General features: G+C 52.2%; 3 protein-coding genes and 2 non-coding genes across 7 annotated transcripts; 1 reads left to right on the top strand and 4 right to left on the bottom strand.

Moving 5' to 3' along the window:
* Positions 1 to 705: 705 nt before the first annotated feature.
* Positions 706 to 8,034, top strand: PHKG1 (phosphorylase kinase catalytic subunit gamma 1). Of its 2 annotated transcripts, none has more exons than XM_036395049.2 (10): positions 706 to 889; positions 2,507 to 2,624; positions 2,898 to 3,073; positions 3,577 to 3,631; positions 4,245 to 4,310; positions 4,472 to 4,635; positions 5,157 to 5,247; positions 6,136 to 6,289; positions 6,375 to 6,500; positions 7,725 to 8,034. In XM_036395049.2, the coding sequence occupies exons 2-10, from the start codon at positions 2,542 to 2,544 to the stop codon at positions 7,974 to 7,976; spliced, it is 1,167 nt and encodes a 388-aa protein (XP_036250942.1). In that variant the 5' UTR covers positions 706 to 889; positions 2,507 to 2,541; the 3' UTR covers positions 7,977 to 8,034. The 2 variants fall into 2 exon arrangements, with proteins under 2 accessions (XP_036250942.1, XP_036250941.1); XM_036395048.2 differs by having other exon boundaries at positions 708 to 889; positions 2,490 to 2,624.
* Positions 8,035 to 8,742: 708 nt separating this feature from the next.
* SUMF2 (sulfatase modifying factor 2) lies at positions 8,743 to 13,083 on the bottom strand. Of its 2 annotated transcripts, XM_036395050.2 has the most exons (9): positions 13,015 to 13,083; positions 12,534 to 12,687; positions 11,699 to 11,813; positions 11,192 to 11,236; positions 10,685 to 10,835; positions 10,364 to 10,419; positions 9,899 to 9,983; positions 9,308 to 9,467; positions 8,743 to 8,951 (listed from the first exon to the last, which is right to left on the bottom strand). In XM_036395050.2, exons 1-9 carry the CDS (start codon positions 13,070 to 13,072, stop codon positions 8,846 to 8,848), a joined length of 930 nt encoding a protein of 309 aa, XP_036250943.1. In that variant the 5' UTR covers positions 13,073 to 13,083; the 3' UTR covers positions 8,743 to 8,845. The 2 variants fall into 2 exon arrangements, with proteins under 2 accessions (XP_036250943.1, XP_036250944.1); XM_036395051.2 differs by lacking the exons at positions 11,699 to 11,813; positions 13,015 to 13,083 and having other exon boundaries at positions 12,534 to 12,985.
* A 588-nt stretch (positions 13,084 to 13,671) lies between these two features.
* On the bottom strand, positions 13,672 to 19,551 carry CCT6A (chaperonin containing TCP1 subunit 6A). The gene is made up of 14 exons (XM_036395250.2): positions 19,388 to 19,551; positions 19,040 to 19,103; positions 18,557 to 18,691; positions 17,813 to 17,986; positions 17,562 to 17,665; positions 16,851 to 16,961; positions 16,226 to 16,385; positions 15,950 to 16,032; positions 15,479 to 15,575; positions 15,073 to 15,220; positions 14,709 to 14,842; positions 14,491 to 14,593; positions 14,153 to 14,225; positions 13,672 to 13,994 (listed from the first exon to the last, which is right to left on the bottom strand). Exons 1-14 carry the CDS (start codon positions 19,519 to 19,521, stop codon positions 13,922 to 13,924), a joined length of 1,593 nt encoding a protein of 530 aa, XP_036251143.1. The 5' UTR covers positions 19,522 to 19,551; the 3' UTR covers positions 13,672 to 13,921.
* LOC118694387 (small nucleolar RNA SNORA15) lies at positions 17,068 to 17,204 on the bottom strand. Its single transcript, XR_004981414.1, has one exon. It is a non-coding gene; the product is annotated as a small nucleolar RNA SNORA15 (small nucleolar RNA).
* Positions 18,110 to 18,240, bottom strand: LOC118694388 (small nucleolar RNA SNORA22). The gene has a single exon (XR_004981415.1). It is a non-coding gene; the product is annotated as a small nucleolar RNA SNORA22 (small nucleolar RNA).
* Positions 19,552 to 19,976: the final 425 nt, after the last annotated feature.

Raw genomic sequence — 19,976 nt, 5'->3', positions numbered from 1 at the left:
TGGATAAGCAGGAACTGTGGTGGGGAATAACCCTGCTCTGAGAAGCGCAGTTCTGTTAAAAATACTTTCCCTAGCATTACCTGTTTTCCCTGATGTGCTGTTATGCTGTTGGGTGTTCTGCCTGCTCCTAAAGCACTTCGCCTCTCACTTGCAGTTCTGAAAGTGAAAAGATTAAAGCAGTGTTCAGAAGGGAGAGGAGTCACCTCACACAGTGGGGATGAGAACAGAACTGTGACAGGAGCAGCTTCGCGTCTGCCGATCAAGCTCCCATCTCATTTCTGGGGTGTTTTACCTTCCTGGTGAAACTGAAATAAAACCAGTGGGCAGTTTGGGCCAATCCGTGACAAGAGGAAGTGGGCAGGGGAAATTCGGTTAGATATTAGGAGGAAAAAAAAAAAATTACTGTTTGGGTGGTCAGGCACTGGAACAATTTTCCAGAGAAGTTGTGGAGGTGTCCAAGAGGCGCCCGGACCTGGCGCTGGGTGCGCAGAGAGCGGTTCGGTGCTCACGGCCGCAGTTCTGGGCCCGGCTGCCCTTCAAGCTCCCTCCCGCCGTCCCCATTCCCCGTCCCGCAGCCCCTCCCGGCCGAGCTTCCCCATGCCCGGGGCAGCCGCAGCTCCCGGCGGCCCCTCAGCAACGCCCCCGGGGAGGAGGAGCCGGGGCCGCGCCGTGCTCGGCGGCGCAGGGGTTAAACCGGGGAAGCTCCGCAGCAGCTCCGGGGCGGCCCCCGGCCCCCCCCTTGCCCGTTGCCCGGCCATGCCCGCCCGGCTCCTGCCGCTGCCAAGTCGCGCTGCGCTTTCTCCGGGGCCGGGCGGCGGCGGCCGGCCCTGAGCGCTCGGCTCCCGGCGGCTCCCAGGCCCGGGCCCGGCCCGGCGCTGCCCTCAGCGAGGTGAGGAGCGGGCGGCGCTGAGGGAGGGAGGGTTGTGAGGGGGGTCCTGCCCCGGGAATCTCCCGTGCTCAGCGTTCTTTGGCTCCGGGTCAGCGCCGGAGGGTCTGAGGGAGAGGGGCCGCGTTCCCCTGCCGGCCTGAAAGCTTGGTTTTTCTTGAGCTTTGCGGGTTTATTCCAACTGATATTTGAATATCTTTGTTGTGCTCGGAGATCCTCCCAGCTGCGGGCGGGGGGCGATGCCCAGCGCCTCACCCTCGGCGTTCCCCCCGGCAGAAAATCCCCTCAGGACCCCCCTTGCACTCTGCTCGTGAACCCAGAGTGTCCCGTTAGAGCCCTGCACCTGCTGCTTTTATAATTCCAGGGTGTTCTAAGCAAACTCCCGGGTTCTTCCCTGGCAGGATAAGGCAGCGCGCAGATTCCAGGCAGTGCTCCGTGGATGCTCCCCAGCCCTTCCCCACAACACCAACCCCCAGGACCTGGATTTTCAGAAATAATCAGATTTATCAGATTTTGGTGACACCCCCCCCCCTCCACCTCAGAGATATTTTATTTTCTCTACTTCCTGGTCCTGCCTCTCCTTTGTGATTTCAGCTTGGTTTGGCATTACTCACAATATTTCCAATAACTAAAACTCTGTAAGTTAAGTTCATGGTTGTTTAGAAATGTTAGAAATGTCCTTTTTAGACATCACCGGCAGCAGCAGCCAGTCACCCAAAACACACTTTGGTCCTTAAAACCAGGTCAGGAGAGATAACATATTGCTAATGAGATTTAAATGTATTTAGAGCTGCCAGTGCCCTGGCAGAGCTATTGAGAGGAGGGCAAAGGGAAGCTCACAGAACTGGGGATCTCCTGCCCACCTCTGTCCCCTCCCCAGCAACAACCTGTCATCCCAAAGGGACAATTTTGCTGCCCAGGCTTGTAAGAACTGCTTTCCATCCTAACTGCCCAGACTCCGTGTATGGGCACAGAAATGAGCTGTATAAAAATCCCTCCAAGCCTGAAATAGGAAAAAGAAATGGGACAAGAGCCTTTCAGGAGTTGTGGAGGCTGCTGGCAGCTGCACAGGAGTGTCTGAGGGAGCTCTTTGAGCTGCTGTCCTCACGCTGGCTCAGCTCCCACTGTCCCCAGTCCCTCTGTCCCCACCTGCACCCTGACCCGCCCAGCCCCTCTTGCTGCTTAAAAATAATAAGGAAAAGAAAGAGAAAAACAACAGGGGCAGATTCCAGCCTCCACTTGGGGTGGTGTTGGTGTGGGGTGCTGTTTCTGGAGGCTGCTGCTGTGAGCTGGGCACAGGGAAGGGATGAGGTTTTGGGGTGCTGCAGCATTTCCCAAAGCCTTGGCCCCAGCCAGGCTGGTTCTGCCCCTGGGGACAGCCAGGCTATGAGGGAATCCAGTGGAGTTTCTCCTGTTCCCAGTGGGATCTCTGCAGCATCCCAAGGGCAAAGCTTGGCTTTTCCAAGCAGCAAAACACTCCCTTTGGTTGGTCCAGGATCTTCCTTCTCTTCCTTCCTCCTAAATGGTTTTTTCTTCCATGAGGGATTGTTGATCCCAGCTCTGGGGGCAGTGTGTGCCCATCCTGGCTCTTTTTTCCTTGCAGCTCCTTTCTGCCCTTAGACAAGCCCAGAGTGCTGCCCTGACAGGAGCCAGAGATGACCAAGGAAGAAGATCTACCAGACTGGAACTCATCCAAGGAGTTTTATGAAAAATATGAGCCGAAGGAGGTTTTGGGCAGGTAAAGCTTTATTTTTGGCAAGCAGCTTGTTTTGGTTTCACATCCCCCAGTGCCACATAGGAACAGTGTTCCCTGGGAATCTGATACAAACAGGGCCCACAGCAGCATGGGGCTAAAAATAGCATGGAACAGCACTTTCCATCAGCTCAAAACCTTCTGTCCCACCGAGACAGGGTGACAGAGCGAGACCTGCTGGTGCATGAAAATCCCAGCCAGCCCAGGTGCCGGTGGCTGGGCAGGCAGGGATGCAACCCCCCCTTTTGTCCCTGGCAGGGGGGTGAGCAGCGTGGTCCGGAGGTGCATCCACAAAACCACGAGGCAGGAATATGCCGTGAAGATCATCGACATCACGGCGGGGAACATCTCCCCCAAGGAGGTGCAGGAGCTGCGCGAAGCCACCACCAAGGAGATCGACATCCTCCGCAAGGTCTCGGGCCACCCCAACGTCAGTAAGTCAGGCCTTGAGCATCCCCTCAAGGGCAATTTCTGCCCTGTGTGTTCCTCAGGGCAGAGGGGACCCCAAAACCAATCCCCAGGAAGGGTTTTTGGGGTGAAATGCCTGGATGATGCCAGGCACCTGCTCAGAGCGTTGTTTGCTCTCCCTCCACACACAGACTCCAGCAGTGCCCCCCAGGTTGTCTCCCAAGCACAACACTTGTGAAGATCAGCTCCTCATTAACTCAGTTAGCAATTTCTGCCCTGTGTGTTCCTCAGGGCAGAGGGGACCCCAAAACCAATCCCCAGAAGGGTTTTGGGGTGAAATGCCAGGCACCTGCTCAGAGCGTTGTTTGCTCTCCCTCCACACACAGACTCCAGCAGTGCCCCCCAGGTTGTCTCCCAAGCACAACACTTGTGAAGATCAGCTCCTCATTAACTCAGTTAGCAGTTTAACTGGATTGTTAGTCCATTGATGGACTCACACTGTGCTCACAGCCCCTGTGCTTTATTACAGTCCAGCTGAAGGACAGCTATGAATCCAGCACCTTCTTCTTCTTGGTGTTTGACCTGTAAGTATCAGCTGGCTCAGCACCCTGGGCCCACTCTCTCTCTGCAGATTGGTCCCAGCTTTTTATGGCCCAAAAATGGCAAAGTGGAGGGACAAGCAGCCCTTAAGGTAGAATCAAGCCCCAATTACTGCAAGCTCATTGTAGCTCTGCTGCCAGCAGTGTTTTCCCTCTGTCAGCGGCTCAGCACTGCTCGGGTTTCCCTGTAACCTTTGGTGGGAGCTGTCACACACCCCTGAGGGTTATTTATATGCTCAGTGGGACCAGGGTGTCTGCAAAGTCACAATTCCCAATGCCAGGACAGTGAAGTGGATGTCAGAGGAGTGGGATGGCACTGGGAGAGGCCCATCCCTGCCCCATCTTTGATGGTTGGACTTGGTGATCTTAGAGATCTTTTTCAACCTTAACAATTGTGCATCCAAAACCTGGCACAGCTTCTTCTCATTCTGCCTGATATTTGACTGAAATACATAAAGGCACTTTTACCCCTTGTTATGAAAGTTATTTTGGGCTGTTAAGTGGCACAAACCCCTGACTGATCCTCCCCAGGGACTCAGGGCTGGTTTGCTGTTGCAGCTCAGCCTCTGCCTGACTCTGTGTCCCCTCCCTCATGCAGGATGAAGAGAGGGGAGCTCTTTGACTACCTCACTGAGAAAGTCACCTTGAGCGAGAAAGAAACCAGGTAAGGCCAGGTGCACAAATCACCTTGCAAGAGCAGAGTGTGCTTAGAGGGGAGAGCACAGCACCCTGGGCTGTGTCCCTGTGCACTGTCCCTGTCCCCTTCCCTGGGATGGTGGTGCCAGTGGGTGTTTGGGACTGGGAATGAGCTGTCCCCATCCCCAGGAAGATCATGCGAGCGCTGCTGGAAGTGATCCAGTACCTGCACTCCATCAACATCGTCCACCGGGACCTGAAGCCGGAGAACATCCTGCTGGATGATGACATGAACATCAAGCTGACAGATTTTGGCTTCTCCTGCCAGCTGAATGAGAATGAGAAGCTCAAAGGTAAGGGGCTGGTGAGGTAGGGGGATGCTGGGCTGGTGAGTTTTTCCAGCCCCACTCTCTCCTTGTCACCAGTCTCACCTGGGGGTGCAAATTGGTGCTGTTTGGCTGCTTTTGTTGTCCTCACACACAAGTTCTGCCTGCACACAGTCTCCACGCCTCTCTCCTTGCCATGAAAAAGTTGCTGATCTTTAGGAAAACCATCCTAATCCATTCCACTTCTTTTTTCCTCCAGCTGATCCCCATTACCTCATCCACTTTCTGCCCCATTGTTTTACCCAACTCCTACATGCAAAGAGCCACATACCCAACAACAAGCATCCCCTCTCAGAAGCATCCATATAATTTTCTTTTGCTCCCTTTTAAGCCACAATAATTCACCAAAAAAGTCACCAGTGAGATGCACACAAGTTGCAATTCCTCCCTATGAGCACCATCCCTGCAAAGATCCCACCATGGGCAGCCTGGAGTGGGTGGGAATGGCACCTGGGTTGATGCTGTGCCCTGTGTCCCTGTCCCCACAGAGATCTGTGGCACTCCTGGCTACCTGGCCCCCGAGATCCTGCAGTGCTCCATGGATGATGAGCACCAAGGCTACGGGAAGGAGGTGGACATGTGAGTGAGCAGCTGTTCCCTAAACACACACACGTGGTTTGAGGCACAGCCAGGACTGTGCCCATGGGGACCTGTTGGCGTGTTTGGAAAGAATGAAATGATGCACCAAAAGCCAATATTGGTGGCTGTGAGGGGCTGTCTGGGTCACCAGGGGGTTCTGGCAGAGAGCAGGGGGAGCACCAGCCTGGGGACAAACCCATCCCCTCACTTTGTCCCCTTGTGGGAGCGAAAGCAACACTCCCTTTTCATGGAAGTCAGCTTGGGCTGAGCTCCAAGACATGGGGGTTTTAAACACCTTGTGCAGCCCCTGAGAGAGCAGCCAGCTCAGGGCAGCTCACCAGAGCTCTGCAGGGACTTTGCCACCACTTCTGGTGGCTTCAGGCTGCAGTGGTCAGAGTTGTGACACACACCAGGGCATTTCATCCCCTTTCCAGTCTGAGCCAGGACACCTGGCACTGCACAGCCTGAGCTCATCCAGCCTGGCTGGCACCACCAAACCCCACTCCCTTCCCTAAAAATCTCTGCAAGGCCCAAATACTCCATCTCAAGGCATCCTTCTGCAGCATCCAGGGAACAATTCCCCACCAGCTCAGCTCAAAACCCCCCTGCAGCTCAGCTCAGCTCAGCTCAGCTCATCCCCCCTCCCCAGGCACACGCAGGGCAGTTCCCTGCTGGTTTTCCAGGAGCACGGGGGTGATCATGTACACCCTGCTGCCCACACCTGGAGCACGGGGGTGATGGAGCATGGGGGTGATCGTGTACACCCTGCTGCCCACAGGTGGAGCATGGGGTGACCATGCGCACCCTGCTGCCCACAGGTGGAGCACGGGGTGATCGTGTACACCCTGCTGCCCACGGGGGTGATCATGCACACCCTGCTGCCCACAGGTGGAGCACTGGGGTGATCATGTACACCCTGCTGGCCGGCTCGCCGCCCTTCTGGCACCGCAAGCAGATGCTGATGCTGCGCATGATCATGAACGGCGATTACCAGTTCGGCTCCCCGGAGTGGGATGACCGCTCGGACACCGTCAAGGACCTGGTAGGTGCTCGGGCTGAGAAAACCTGGAGTGCAGGGGGCGTTGCAGAGCCCTGGGATAGCCCAGAGTGAGCGGCTCCCCCTGCAGATCTCGCGGTTCCTGGTGGTGGACCCGCGGCAGCGGTACACGGCGGGCGAGGCGCTGGCACACCCCTTCTTCCAGCAGTACGACGTGGAGGAGGTCCGGCACTTCAGCCCCTTCCGCAAATTCAAGGTGGGGATGAGGCTGGGAGCTGCAGGAGCCAGCAGTGGGATGGGTTTGGGAGAAACTGGGGGTTTGGGTAAGGCTGATGGGGATGGCTCTGCAGCCTGGGTGCAGACCAGGCACTCCCTCGCAGGAGGGAGTTAAGGGAGAAACTGCCTCTCACCTCCAAGAACATTGAAGGAGCTGCAGAGTTCAGCCTGGAGAAGAGAAGGCTCCAGGGAGACCTTAGAGCACCTTCCATTGCCTAAAGGGGCTCCAAGAGAGCTGGAGAGGAACTTTGGACAAAGGATGGAGTGACAGGGCAAGGGGAATGGCTTCCCACTGCCAGAGGCCAGGGTCAGATGGGATAGTGGGGAGAAATTCTTGGCTGTGAGGGTGCTGAGGCCCTGGCAGAGGTTTCCCAGAGAACCTGACTGCCCATCCCTGGAAGGTTCCAAGGCCAGGTCAGACAGGGCTTGGAGCAACCTGGGATAGGTGAAGACTGCCCATGCCAGGGAGTAAAATGGGCTTTAAATTCCCCTTTAACTCAAACCATGCTGTGACTCTGTGATTCCCTGGCATGAACCCCTGCCCTTTGCCAGCCCTGCAGAAACTAAACTGTGCCAGGCACTGAGCTCCTCCTGACTCCCCCACGTGGGGGGATGCATTGGGACCACCCCATTGTGGGGATTTCCTTGAATGCCAGGCTGTTCTGGGAGAATTCCCCTGAATGCCAGGCTGTTGTGGGGAAAATTCCCCTGAATGCCAGGCTGTTGTGGGGAAAATTCCCCTAAATGCCAGGCTGTTGTGGGGAAAATTCCCCTGAATGCCAGGCTGTTGTGGGGAAAATTCCCCTAAATGCCAGGCTGTTGTGGGAGAATTCCCCTGACTGCCAGGCTGTTGTGGAAGGATTCCCCTGAATCCCAGGACTGTTGAGACTCCTCTGAATCCCAGACTGTTGTGGGAGAATTCCTCTGAATCCCAGGCTGTTGTGGGAATTCCTGGCTGTTGTGGTGAGAATTCCCCTGAATGCCAGGCTGTTGTGGGAGGATTCCCCTGAATCCCAGGACTGTTGAGATTCCCCTGAATCCCAGGCTTTTGTGGGAGGATTCCCTTGAATCCCAGGCTGTTGTGGGAGGATTCCCCTGACTGCCAGGCTGTTGTGGGAATCCCAGGCTGTTGTGGGAATTCCCTTGAACCCCAGGCTGCTCTGGGAGGATTCCCCTGACTGCCAGGCTGTTCCCTGTGCCCCAGGTGATCTGCCTGACCGTGCTGGCCTCGGTGAGGATTTACTACCAGTACAGGCAGGTGAAGTCAGTGACCAGGGAGTTGGTGATCAGGGACCCCTACGCCCTCAAGCCCGTCCGCAAGCTCATCGACGCCTGCGCCTTCCGCACCTACCGCCACTGGGTGAAGAAGGGGGAGGCCCAGAACAGAGCTGCCCTCTTTGAGAACACCTGCAAGGCCATCCTGCTCACCCTGGCCACCGAGGAGGGGCTGTTCTGATCCCTGCCCCAGCCCCTGGTTTGGCTCACAGTAAGGCGAGTAAAATCTTGGAAAACAACATGGCGATTTCTGGGGTTTTTAAATTTTTTTTTTTCAAATACAAACCCAGGAAATAATTTGCTCCTGGGGTGTGTCTCGCTGGAGGAATGGGTTTGGAGGAGCCCCATTTAACAGAGCCAGAACCAGCTGCAGCTCTCCATGGGGAAGGCTCAGCCCTCAGGCACCTGCAGTGCCTGTTTTGGGACAGCTGGAGGTGGATGAGGGATCCCTGAGCAGTGTTCTTGCCCACCCTTGTTGTCGAGGCTCCTGGTCAGGTTTGGTGCAGAGCTCGTGTACAGAGGGTTTGTACTGGTTGTAACTCCTGGGAGAGGTGGGGCACTGCTTTGTCACACACATCTGTCACACACAGCATTTTGTCACTGCTCCAATGCCAATCAAGGTGCCTTGTTGTGCTTCTGGGAAGGCTCAGAACTGCTCCAAAGCTGTGAATTCCCAAGGGAATGGGGACTGATTATGTGCCCACATCACTTCCCCCCCTGGCAGCCCCACCCTGATGGTCACAGGGGGCTCTGGGTGTCCCCTCACTGGGGCTGGAGGTCAGAGCAGCTCTGGCCCAGTCCCACACATGCCTCCTCTGCTTTACATGGACAACAACAGGAGAGCTGGAGCATCTCCCACACCAAAAGGACACCAAAGACAAACCCCCCCTTCCTGCCTTCCCAATCACTGCTCCCACCCAGACATCCCAGCACTGAAAAGGTTGAAATTATTTTTAACTTTAGAAACAATTGGGGTTTAATGGAAGTGACAGCTGGGAGTTATTGTTCATCTCCACAGGAGAAAATGCCTCAGGTGTTCCCAGGGAGCCCTCAGAGCTCAGCTTTGCTCTGGCTTTTCCAGGCTGGCACGGGCGCGATGTCGGCAGCGCAGCGGAAGCTGAGGTTGTCAGAGGCAGAATCTGGTGTGTTCCCCATCCTCACAGGGGAAAAAGAGACCCAAAATTAGGGATCCTTCCTCATTACACGTATCCCTAATATGTTACAACACTTACAACCCTAATGTGACCTGCTAGAATAGCCTAGAAACATCATTCAATTCCCCATAATAACTTAGGGAAAAAGCATTTCATTATTAATACCTGTTGGAAAACACATGATTTGAGAAGCATTTAGGAATGGATTTATAGCAGGGGTGGTTTTAGCCATATTTGTAGTGTGCTCTCCCAACTGCTTCTCAAAAAAATCGTGTAGGAACAAACAAACATCTTTTAAAATAAAACCAACCCAGAGAAAATCCTTGTGCAGCAACACCTGGGCTCTGGCCAGACCTACCTGGTGGTGACACGAGCTCTGTGGTTTGCAGAGCCATCTGCAGTGTCAATCCACGAGGCCCCTCTCAGCACCTGCATCTTCTGAGCCCTGGCTGCCCTTCCTGGAGCTGGGAATTCTGATGCTGTCCATTCCCAGGTGTTTCCCAGCAGGTCATAGAGCCCTGAGATGGTTTTGTGTCAGCATTAGGAGAGCAGATGGACAAGAAAGGTAAATTTGGTGAATAGGAGGGGGAACAACATTCAAAGGAGCTGTTCAAGAGCGCGGTTTAATGGTGAGGCTGAAGAAATTCCTCACTTATTTTAAACTTAAATGTGTCATCATTTCCCATGTGCACAAGGACATGGCAGTCAGAAAATGTCCTTGGAATTGTTTTACATCCCACTGAGTTGTAAAACAACCCAGTTTTAATTGAAAGGAGGTGCTTTGGTGCCTGAAGCGCAGCAGGTGCACCTCAGCCAACTCCAGCCCCAACCATCGATGCTTTTCCTCTGCTCCAGATCCCACACATCTAAACCCTGCCCAGCTCCAGGATCTGATAATTAACATGAGTGGAGGGGGCCATCCCCAGAGCAGGGTGAGGGTGCTGTGTACCGTAGCTGTTCTGGGCAGGGAAGGCTGTCACCGGGGAGACGCCGTGGTAGCCGTCCTCAGCCGTGTCCCCCCGAGGGAAATCACCCTGGGGGCACAGAGATCACTGCCAGCAAAGAACCACCCCAGGAACAACCCCAAATCCTGCTCCTCACAGGGCTGTGCCACACTCCAAGCAGGCAAATAACTCTCTGGTGGCAATTTATGTTGCTCAAGAGAGATCAACCACCTGAAGTTGTCCCAAGTTCCCTCTTCAGACAAATTTATGTGTGAATTTTTAGAAGCAGTAAAATCCTGGTTTCCCAGGGAAGATGGGCTGAGCCTGCTCCCTCTGAGAGTATTTTTACACCCCCTCAGAAGCTCAGTTTCAGTACCCCCAGTGTTTCCCAGGACACCCTCACTCAGTGGCTGAGTGAAACCCTCCCTGAGGACAGCCCAGCATGGATGGGATGATCTTTAGGCTCTTACCTGCCACAGGTTTGTACGGTTTGGCTGGAACTTGTTTCCCCAGGGATACATCCTTTCTGCCAGGGAGGAAAAGGCAATTGTTAACCCTGGGTCACTCCAGCCAGGCTTTTAGGATTGTCCTTTTCTACTCAGCTTAAGACACTGAAGTTTTATTAATTTATTTTAATAATTATTAATATTACCACCCTCTCAGGCCAAAAGAAGTGGTTCAAACCCCCCTAGACCAACATCTGAAAACATCCCTGGAGAGAGGTTTGGATCTGGTGAAGTAATAGCACCCCATGCCTGCTTTGGGAAAAGCTCAGAGCCTGTGCTACGTACGCTGCAGGCCTCCCCTGGCAGCAAACTCCCACTCCTCCTCCGACGGGAGCCGCTTCCCCTGCCACGCACAGAAGGCCTGAGCATCGTTCCAGCTCACGTGCAGCACGGGGTAATCCAGCCTGTTCTTGATGCTGGAGCCAGGGCCTGAGGGCTGGGAGGGATTGAAGCACATTGGAATTCATTTTATGTAGTTTTCATTACAAAGGGAATAAGGGGTGGAAGAGGTGAAAGGATGGAAAATGGTTTTTCACTTGTTTTTAGTCAATAAGGTTTAGCACACACAACACACATGAACTACCAGCATGGAGAGGAGTCATTTTATCAGGATTTTACCACACCAGGATTTTACCACACCAAGATTTTATCACACCAGGATTTTATCACACCAAGATTTTATCACACTAGAATTTTACCACACCAGGATTTTATCACACCAGGATTTTACCACCAGATTCACACCAGGATTTTACCCACACCAGGATTTTACCACACCAGGATTTTACTCACTTGTCTCCAAAAAGCCTTCTCGATGGGCAGCCACCACGGGGCTGACTGGGGAAAGAAATGACACCAGGATTAAAGGTGAACTGGTGACACCTGGGCTGGTGACACCGTCCCACAGCAGGGTGTGTTAGTCTGGGAAATGCTGCAGTTTGAGCTGGGTTATCACAGACATTTAGATGCTGCTTTTGCACAGAGCAGAGGCATCTGCTTTTAAAAGTGAAAACAGATCAAGAGGCTCATGCTGTCCAGTTTTTCTGTATTAAAGCTGGATTACTGAAGTACTTTGAAACACATTTTACTTCCTCCCAGCTCCCTGGAGTCCAGACTGACAGCTCACAGAGCATGGAAACAGAGGAGTACACGAATCAACCCCAGCTCAGTCCTGCTGAGGTTCAAAAGCAAAACAACCCCAGACTAAAGAAAAACCTCTGAGAACAGCAGGCTCTGCAAAGAGGCAGCTGCTCCTCAGTGGAAAAGCAACACCAAACTCATCATAGGATTCAGATTTACCTCCAGTTTTTGGGTGACTTTTTTTTTCAGCTCTTCAGATACGAAATCCTCAAAGACAAAGCTCCAGCCAAATGCTTCTGCTTCTGTTTTGTATTTCTTTTCTCTAACAAACTCCCTGGCATAAACACAACATGCTCTGGGTGAGAGTTCTTCAAGCTCTGCCTCACAAATCTGCTCGTGCAATGAGTTCAGAGCAAAGCAAAAGGTACAAAACTTACAGACCCCCCCAGCTCCAGATGGTTTAATTTAGATTTAACAGATAAAACACTCCAGTGAGCATCTTTGCACAGATTTGATAGTTTTTATGTCACCTGTGCAGGTAAACTCAGCCTGCACTCAGGTTTCTATAGTTGTGGAGAGAAAAAAATCCCTTAAAAGCCAATAAAAGCTGTGGCTGCTGTTAGTGGAAGAGGAGAAGAAGAGAGGAAGAGAAGAGAGGGATGAGAGAAAAAGAGAGGAGAAGAGCAGAGAGAGAAGAAGAGAGGGAAAGAATAGGGAGAGGAGAAGGACAGGAGGAGGAGGAGAAGAAAAAGAGGAAGAGAGGAGGAGAAAAGGAGGAGAAAAAAAGGAAGATATGAAAAAGAGAAGAAAAAAAAAAGAGGAAAGAGAGGGGGAAAAGGACAAAAAATAGGAAATAAAAGTATGTCTGTAAGCTACACTGCCACGATGGTTCAGCTTGCACCTGTGACAATGATTTCCTATTGACAGACACATTTTTTTTTTCCAACGAGCACCCAAGCATTGGCTTTCAGACGCCAGGAACCAGCCCCAGAACAGCTGGCACCACATCTGGCCCTGCCCCTCCTCACGGGCACCCGAGGCTCGGCGGGCTCACCTGAAGTCCCTGTTTGTCACCGGGTGTTTGTCCAGAGCAAAGGGCTTCACTGTCACCTCCCTGGCGGGCACCTCCTCGCCGCTCCTCTGCAGGGATCCCATCTGGAAGGTGCCCCCGGGCAGCTGCACCATGCTCCCCCCATCCTCTCCGAGCGCTGAAAATGGAGAAATGCGCTACAAGGTTCATTTTTAAACACTGCCCAGGCGCAGATAGTGACGGGATGGCCCTGCGTGTGCTGCAAGAGGTGACAACAATCGGTGTCCGCACAGCTCAGAGCGTTTAAAATCCCATTGTCGGGAAGGGAGCGATCCCAGGCTGGGGGAGCAGCAGGGGCTGCGGGAGGGGGGATACGAGCGGGGATTCCGGGGGTGCCAGGGAGGATTTTGGAGATACCAGGGGGGATTTTGCGGACGCCAGGGAGGATTTAGGGGAAGACAGGGGAGGATTTTGGGGATACGAGGGGGGATTTCGGGGCTCTCACCGCGCTGGGCCCCCAGCACCCCGCAGCACAGCAGCACCAGCCCCGCCGCCGCTCCCATCCCGGGGCCCGACCCGGAGGCGCTGCGGGCTCGGGAAGCGCTTCCGGGGCATCGCTTCTGTACGAACGGGGATTTCTGCCGGGGCTAAAACTGCCGGGCACCGGGGCCACACTAAAGAGGCTTTTTGGGTAGTTGGGGGGGTTTTGTAAGGTTTTGTGTGTGACAGAGGAAGGAGGTTCCTCTTAACACAAAGCACGCTGTTTTAGGGAAAATCATCGCAGAGGGCAGGAGGCTCTCCCCCTGCCACAAACGCACTGGAAGCTCTGCCCAGAGCTGCTCTGGCACTCGTGATCCATAAATAACGTAGAACCACCACTATTAACCTTATAACAGGTCCTTCACACCCCTCAGACCATTCTACAGTGAACTCAGTTTTATTCATAAGCAAGTACAAAACTATTAAGCGATTGCCTTAATCCAGTATTTTTTTTTAATTTACTGAACAAATTCCAGGCCTGATCCCACCCCGTTCCCAGAGCAGCAGTAGCAGTAATTTCACAAAAGTCTTGAGTAGTAATTTCACACAATTGCCAAGAGTAGGACTCAGGAATGCAGCCCCCACTGCAGAATGTGAAGGTTTAAAGAACAGACACCCAAAGCACAGAACAGAACAGTTTATTGGGTAAAAATGGAAAGCAACTGCAGCCACACAGTTCAGTGAAATCAAAAATAAATAACTCCTTTTTAGAGCCAATCTTTGATTAAGTTGCTGAGATTTTGAGTGGCCGTGGTACCAAGGGGGCTGCCCCTCATGGCAGAGTGACTCCTGGTGCTGGGACATCCACCACAGCCAAGGCCAGGGCCCTGGGATGGATTCCCTGGAGAAATTCCACAGGGAGCAGCTCCAGCTCAGCCCTTTAGGGAGGACATCCCAGCTCTCATGATTTCATCCACCAGGAGAATGTTGCTGGCAATCACCGTGCTGGAAACAGGGAAACAGCAAATAAATATTGTTACAATTGCCAAACTGAGCTTCATTTTTGTGTTTCAAGACATCTTCCTGTACATGGGATCCCCAGTTCTACATCACTTGAACACACACACAGAGTAATGGTACAAGTGAAATCCTGCCAGCCTTACCATGAATGAAGCAGCTGCTTTTTGACATTGTAATTATCCCAGATTCCAGCTGCTGCAGCCACCATGGGTTCCCCTGCAACAGAAGTGAAGAGCCTTTAAGAACAGTTTACACAGAGAGTTTCTGCTGGCTGACATCTGATATCACTCACTAACTGTATCCAACAGTGTTACCATGTGCTTTATCCTCAAATCAGCACACACTGAACTACAGCAGCCTGACTGCCACGGCTTCTGTGCAGCTTTTCATCAATAAACTTTCTGCACTCAGAGCACTTTGTGCTTCAGAGCTGAGCCAGGTTCTTACTGGAGCATCAGCCTGTGGCTGAGTGAGTCCTTACCAGTGTTGAGATCAACCCCAGCGAGCTGCCCCGACTCCACGTGCTCTGCCTGCACCTTCACCAGCGTCTCCTGGGGATCATAGCCCGAGTTCTGAGCAAGCACCTGGCACAGAACAGAGGGATTGCCTTCACTTTGCTGATTACAGAGCCCTCCAGCAGAAAAAGCACTGAGTCTGTGTGTGCTTTAAAGCCACTTTATCACCCAGAACTCCTTTTACCTTAGGAATGATGAGCAGAGCATCAGCAAAAGCCTGAACTCCAAGCTGGGCTCTTCCTTTCACGTTGGGTTTGTGTTTCACAAGAGCATTGGCTACTGCCACCTCCAGGGCCCCTGCTCCTGGCACCACACATCCTGCAAGGGAAAATCACCTGTTTCAGTTTAAGCAGCTCGTTTTTAGTGCAGTTTGATCTCTTCCCTCCATATCCTGCACCTGAACAGGTGAGTCATCAACCACAGAACTATAAAATCACCTCACCCTGAACTCAGGCTTGGAGCAGGAACCAAGGGAGCTGATACCTAACTCCCTAATTTTGGGATGAGCTTCTAGAATCCTAATGATGATTACCAGGGAGGGCACTCACCATCCTCAATGGCGTTTTTGACAGCCCGCAGCCCATCCCTCACTGCATCCTTGATCTGGGTCAGCGTGTGCTTGTTGGGGCCCCTGATGAGCAGGGTCACCGAGCGGGGGTTCTCACACTTCTCAATGAAGGTGTACTTCTCCTCCCCCTGGGGAAAACACAATCAGGTTTGCCTCTCAGCCACTTGTTTCAGCAATTTGTCGACACAAATTAATAAACTGGATGCTTTCAGGCTGGGTTCTGCACTGACAGCACTCCAAGAAGTGATGAGAAACAGCAGAACTTGATTTCTGTTTTCTCAGCCTATGACAGGAGCAAACATCCAGGCAGATGTTCACACCCAAGTGGATTTTAAGTGTTTTATTTCAATACTCCAGCTTTACCCTTCAAACACTTGGTCACTCACCAGGGTGTACTCATAGACCAGCCCTGCATGTCCCAGGCAGTCAGGAGTGAGATCCTCCACAGAATTCATGGCAGTGCCACCACAGGCCAGGGTCAGTCTGACAGAGAACAGGCACAGCTCAGCTTTATGTTCAATAAAACCCAAAGTCACAACAAGTGCAGTTTTCCAAGCCTAGGCTTGCAACAGTTTGGTTCTGTTCATGGAAGAGCTCTTTAAAAAAATGACTTCTAGAATTAAGGCTCCTCTGTAGGTGTCTGCATTTAAAGCATCCAGAGAGCTCAAACTGCCCTTTCTGCACTTTGTCCAAACTGCCCTGAGTTACACCAGAAGAGCTGCACAGATTGAAGTGGAACTTCACTCCACAGATTGAGTGGAACTCAAGCCTTTAAAGATGGATTTAAGCCAGGCTTGACTGACTGTCTCAGTTTGGAGGAGCAGATTATTGTATCCTCTCCTCTCCCCAAAACTGACCTTTCCATGTTCCTCCTTTTAGCTCTCCTCAAAGCAACAATTCCTTCTTTGGCAAGGGCATCCAAGGAAAATGGGTCAATTCCCTGCAAACACAAAGTGACCATCAACATAAGGACAAAACTAAAAACACCTCCTCTCTCTCTGACACTTAGAAGTTCTTCCTCAAGGCTCAAAGAAGATCTCAAGTAGGAACTGTACATTATATTCAGAACTATCAGCCTAAATTTAGCTAATTCTGGCATTACAAATAATTTTTAGTTATTCTCTTCATCTCACCTTCTGGTTGATCACAACAAATCCTTTGTCTGAGTCGCCACAGACTTTTCTTTTCAACTCTATGATTTTGTTAACTCTGTCTTCAATGAACTTTCTCTCTGCTTTCACCAACTTCTCCCTCTCCTCAGCACTTTTGTAGAAGAATCCAGAGCTCACCTCCCTGAGGGGGAAAAAACCCACAAAAAAGCAGTGAGAAAACTTCCTCTCTGCTGTAGAAATAAACTTGAGCATAAGGAATGAGCTTTTCAGTAACATTCTGAAGAAATCAACCCAGAACAAACCAGTCCCTCCAACCCACACTGCTGTTCCTGCTCTCTGGTTCAAAGCTTTTCCACTTCAGAGTTCTCTCAGTTTCAAGTGTCTGCCTTATTTTTTGAAGTGCATTGATGTGTTTGCTCTACAATACCAAATTGTGCCAAGAAAGGAAGGACTTTCAACCTTGCTGTGATCACACAACAAAATAAAACCCACTGTGAAGCTCTGCCTCTCACAGATTTGTTCACCCATCATCTTTCCCAAAAGGGCTGCAGAAGGGGCATCACCTTTCCCCTTCACAGCCTTGGTTGGTATTTAAGCACATTTTAAGTAAAAGTCCTCATGACAGGAGCATGTGCTGGGTACTCACGTTTTCTCATACTCCAGAGAGACATTGCAGGTAAGAATAAAAGCATCTTCCACTCTTTTCTTCATGTCAGGGTGGCGAGCTCCATGATCCAGCACCAGCCCCCTGATCAGCCTGCAAGGTTAAAAACTCCTCTGGGTGTCCATGGACACAAGTACAGGAATCCATGGAGTGCAGAGAGTGGAACTGCTCCAACCCAAACTGCCTGGGCACTGGTGGCAGATGTGTTCCCCTTCCAAGGGCATGCTCATTCCCATCAAAAAGCACACCAGGCACAGTGGAAAAAAGGAATTTGCTCTGGCATGGTGTCTGACTGCACCAGCTACTGAGGAAAGCTAGGGCAGAATTCATCCATGCACTGAGGGAAAGGGAAATCCTATTGAATATCCAATCCACAGCCCAGTTTCCATTTATCAAATGCTGCTTTGTATTTAACAGATGCCAACCTAAAGCAACATCAAGCCACAGACACTAAGAAAAAAAAGTACTTATCCAACATTGTTAAGCCAGTGTTGCTTTTTGCTGTTTGATAATTTTATCAAGAAATCAATTCAGTGAGTGAGAAACTTCTGCCAAGATATTTGTGGCTGAAATTTGTATTTCAGCTCCTCCTGTGGTAGCTCTAGGACACCCTAAAGAGAAACCAACCCCCCCCCCGACTCCTCAAAGCTCAGGGTTCCATTAAACTGAATCCCAAGGATCCTCCTGACTTACGTTGTGTCAGTCTCTGATTTGTGCTTCATCTCCATGATTTCCACCATGTACAGGTCAATGGGCTCCCCTGGTTTTCTGACTGTCAGGACAGAATCTACCACAGCCTGCAGCACAGGGGAGGGAAACATCCCAAAATGACCATCAGTCTTCCAAAGTGCAAGTTCACATCTTTCACACCTCAAATGACAGTTCCAGCACTTTCACAGCTGGATCTCTCCACCCACAGAGGCAGAGGTGACAGGGACACTCACCTCTGTCAGGATGTCAGCAAGCTCAGCGTGCACTTTAGTCCTGAGGGATGTCCTGGCAACATCGATGAGGGTCTCCCTGTCCATCTCCTTGGACACTTTGACCTGATCCAAAACCTCAAGTGCTTTTTCCTTGGCAATCTCAAATCCTTCTGCTACTATTCTAGGGTGCAAACCCTAAGGCAAGGGAAGAGAAATCATTGGACAATGGAAGGGAAAATGGTTCTTTTTTCACAAACAGAACCTGCAGTTTCAACATTCCAAGGAATGGTAAAGCACAGGGAATATGTTACCCAGGCCATGTGTTCTGTCCTTCTGAATACATATAAAAGGAATGCAAATCCTTCCAATGCAGAGGAAAAGCACAGATTAATTTAGCACAGACTGAAACCAAGGGAACTACAGAGCACACTTGGGTGTTCGCTGTGCAATATCCACGTTTACCAGCCCTCAGGGAGGAGCTCCTTCCAAACACCCCAGAAGTGCTTTGACTCACACAAAACAAAATAACAGCAGGTATCACACAAAACCTTAAAAGCTACAGTATCCACAATAAGTGGGTTTGATTTTGAACACGGTTTAAGTCCTCTCCTCCAGCTTTTCCCCCTTTTTATAACTTCTCATTTTAAGCAGAACAATGTATTTATGTTCCACTCCTGTTAAACATTTAACAAAAATAAAAACCACTGAGAGGTCTCAGTGAAGGTTTTAACTTGCCCACCTACAAATGAAACGCTGCATACACACCTCAGAAATATAAAGATCTGCCTGCTTTAGGAGCTCTCCAATGATGAGGACATTCGAGGTGGTGCCATCTCCAGTGATGTCATCTTGTGCTGTTGCTACTTTTGCTATCAAGGAGGCTGTGGGGTGTTGGATTTGCTAGACAAAAATAAGAAGCTGAGCAGTTAAGTTTCACTGCAGTGGTACAGCAAATAAAAATCTGAGATCAGCTAAGAAAGAACCGAAGGTGATGTTCTAATGGTTTACCTTAACTGGTTTGCTGCTCCTTTGGCTGCTTATTTTACTCATTCTCATGGTGCCGTTTATATTTTTAACATTATTTTCTTTACAGTATTGCCTTAACCTACATTTATTTCTTCAGCCTCCTCCCAAGGCCCATTTTGCTTCAATGGATAAGGGTGGCTGGGGCAGGGGGGACGCGATTCCCCCTCACCCAAAGGCGCTCGTCCCTCCCTAAACCCCCTGCTCGGACCAGCCCCAGCTCACCATTTCCTGCAGCAGCACGTTGCCATCTTTGGTCAGCTTGATGTCTCCGGAGCCCGACACGAGCCTGCGGGCGGCACGGGCCGGGTGAGCAGCGCCCCGGCCCCAGCACACGTGTGAGGCCGCGGGCCCGCCCCGCTCCTTCCCCATCCATTCATCCACCCGGCCCGGCCCCGGCCCCAAAACACGTGCGGGGCCGCGGGCCCAGCCGCTCCCTCCCCATCCCTCAGCCATGCACCCCTCCCGCCTCCGCCTTTGTTCCCCTCCGCCCCTCCCGGACCCCGCCGCTTCCCCTCAGGCCGTGCTCCCGCCCAACCCCACCCGCGGCGAGAGGCGCGGGGGCTCTCTCACATCTTCATGGTGCCCTTGGGGCCCAGGTTGGTCCTCAGCACGTCCTGCAGCCCGCGGGCCGCGCTGATGTTGACGGCCAGCGCGGCCTGGGCACGGGCCACCTCGGCCTTGGGGTTGAGCGCCTTCACCGCCATGACTGCACTCCGCTCTGGGCCGCGCCGGGCGGGGCGGGGCACCGCAGTCCCGCCTCCTGCCCGCCCCTTCTAGAACACTCCGGGCTCGCCCATTGGCCATCCGGCGCGATGCCGCATGTCTATTGGTTAATATGCCTGTCGCTCATCCCGCCTGCTCCCGCCGCCGAGGCGTCCCGGTTCTCATTGGTTCCTTGGCGCGCTAGCCGCGTTCCCATTGGCTACGGTGCCTGTCGCTCCAGCTGGTCCCTCCCTCTCCCCGTCGCTGAGGAGTGGGCGCGGCGCTACCCTCAGAGTGGGCCGTGAGGGGAGAGTGGGGTGGGTGAGGGTGGTTTGTGAGCGGGCGGGGATGGTCGGTGTTTAATCCGCCCTCTACTGTCCCGGACACTCCCAGCAACTCCGCAGAACCGTCAGAATAAATAATTAAACCCGGTGATTTCACATTAGACCGATAAAAT

This window comes from Molothrus ater, chromosome 21 (genome assembly GCF_012460135.2).
Source record: "Molothrus ater isolate BHLD 08-10-18 breed brown headed cowbird chromosome 21, BPBGC_Mater_1.1, whole genome shotgun sequence".
In the NCBI taxonomy this organism is placed as follows: domain Eukaryota; kingdom Metazoa; phylum Chordata; class Aves; order Passeriformes; family Icteridae; genus Molothrus; species Molothrus ater.
The sequence above is the reverse complement of the archived record's forward strand: the minus strand, read 5'-3'. Positions and strand labels throughout refer to the sequence as shown.

What these genes read in the sequence shown, in the direction of transcription:
- PHKG1 (XM_036395049.2), top strand. Translation starts at nt 2,542, where the DNA reads ATGACCAAGGAAGAAGATCTACCAGACTGGAACTCATCCAAGGAGTTT. An exon ending in CTCGGGCCACCCCAACGTCA is followed by an intron (nt 3,074 to 3,576) that starts GTAAGTCAGGCC and finishes GCTTTATTACAG; the next exon opens with TCCAGCTGAAGGACAGCTAT. An exon ending in GCCCCTTCCGCAAATTCAAG is followed by an intron (nt 6,501 to 7,724) that starts GTGGGGATGAGG and finishes CCTGTGCCCCAG; the next exon opens with GTGATCTGCCTGACCGTGCT.
- CCT6A (XM_036395250.2), bottom strand. Translation starts at nt 19,521, where the DNA reads ATGGCGGTGAAGGCGCTCAACCCCAAGGCCGAGGTGGCCCGTGCCCAG. An exon ending in TGGTCTATGAGTACACCCTG is followed by an intron (nt 15,221 to 15,478) that starts GTGAGTGACCAA and finishes TGTTTTCCCCAG; the next exon opens with GGGGAGGAGAAGTACACCTT. An exon ending in CTCTGCTCATCATTCCTAAG is followed by an intron (nt 14,594 to 14,708) that starts GTAAAAGGAGTT and finishes GTTCTGTGCCAG; the next exon opens with GTGCTTGCTCAGAACTCGGG.
- SUMF2 (XM_036395050.2), bottom strand. Translation starts at nt 13,072, where the DNA reads ATGGGAGCGGCGGCGGGGCTGGTGCTGCTGTGCTGCGGGGTGCTGGGG. An exon ending in GGTGCTGGGGGCCCAGCGCG is followed by an intron (nt 12,688 to 13,014) that starts GTGAGAGCCCCG and finishes CTCCATTTTCAG; the next exon opens with CGCTCGGAGAGGATGGGGGG. An exon ending in CCCTGCCCAGAACAGCTACG is followed by an intron (nt 9,468 to 9,898) that starts GTACACAGCACC and finishes AAACCATCTCAG; the next exon opens with GGCTCTATGACCTGCTGGGA.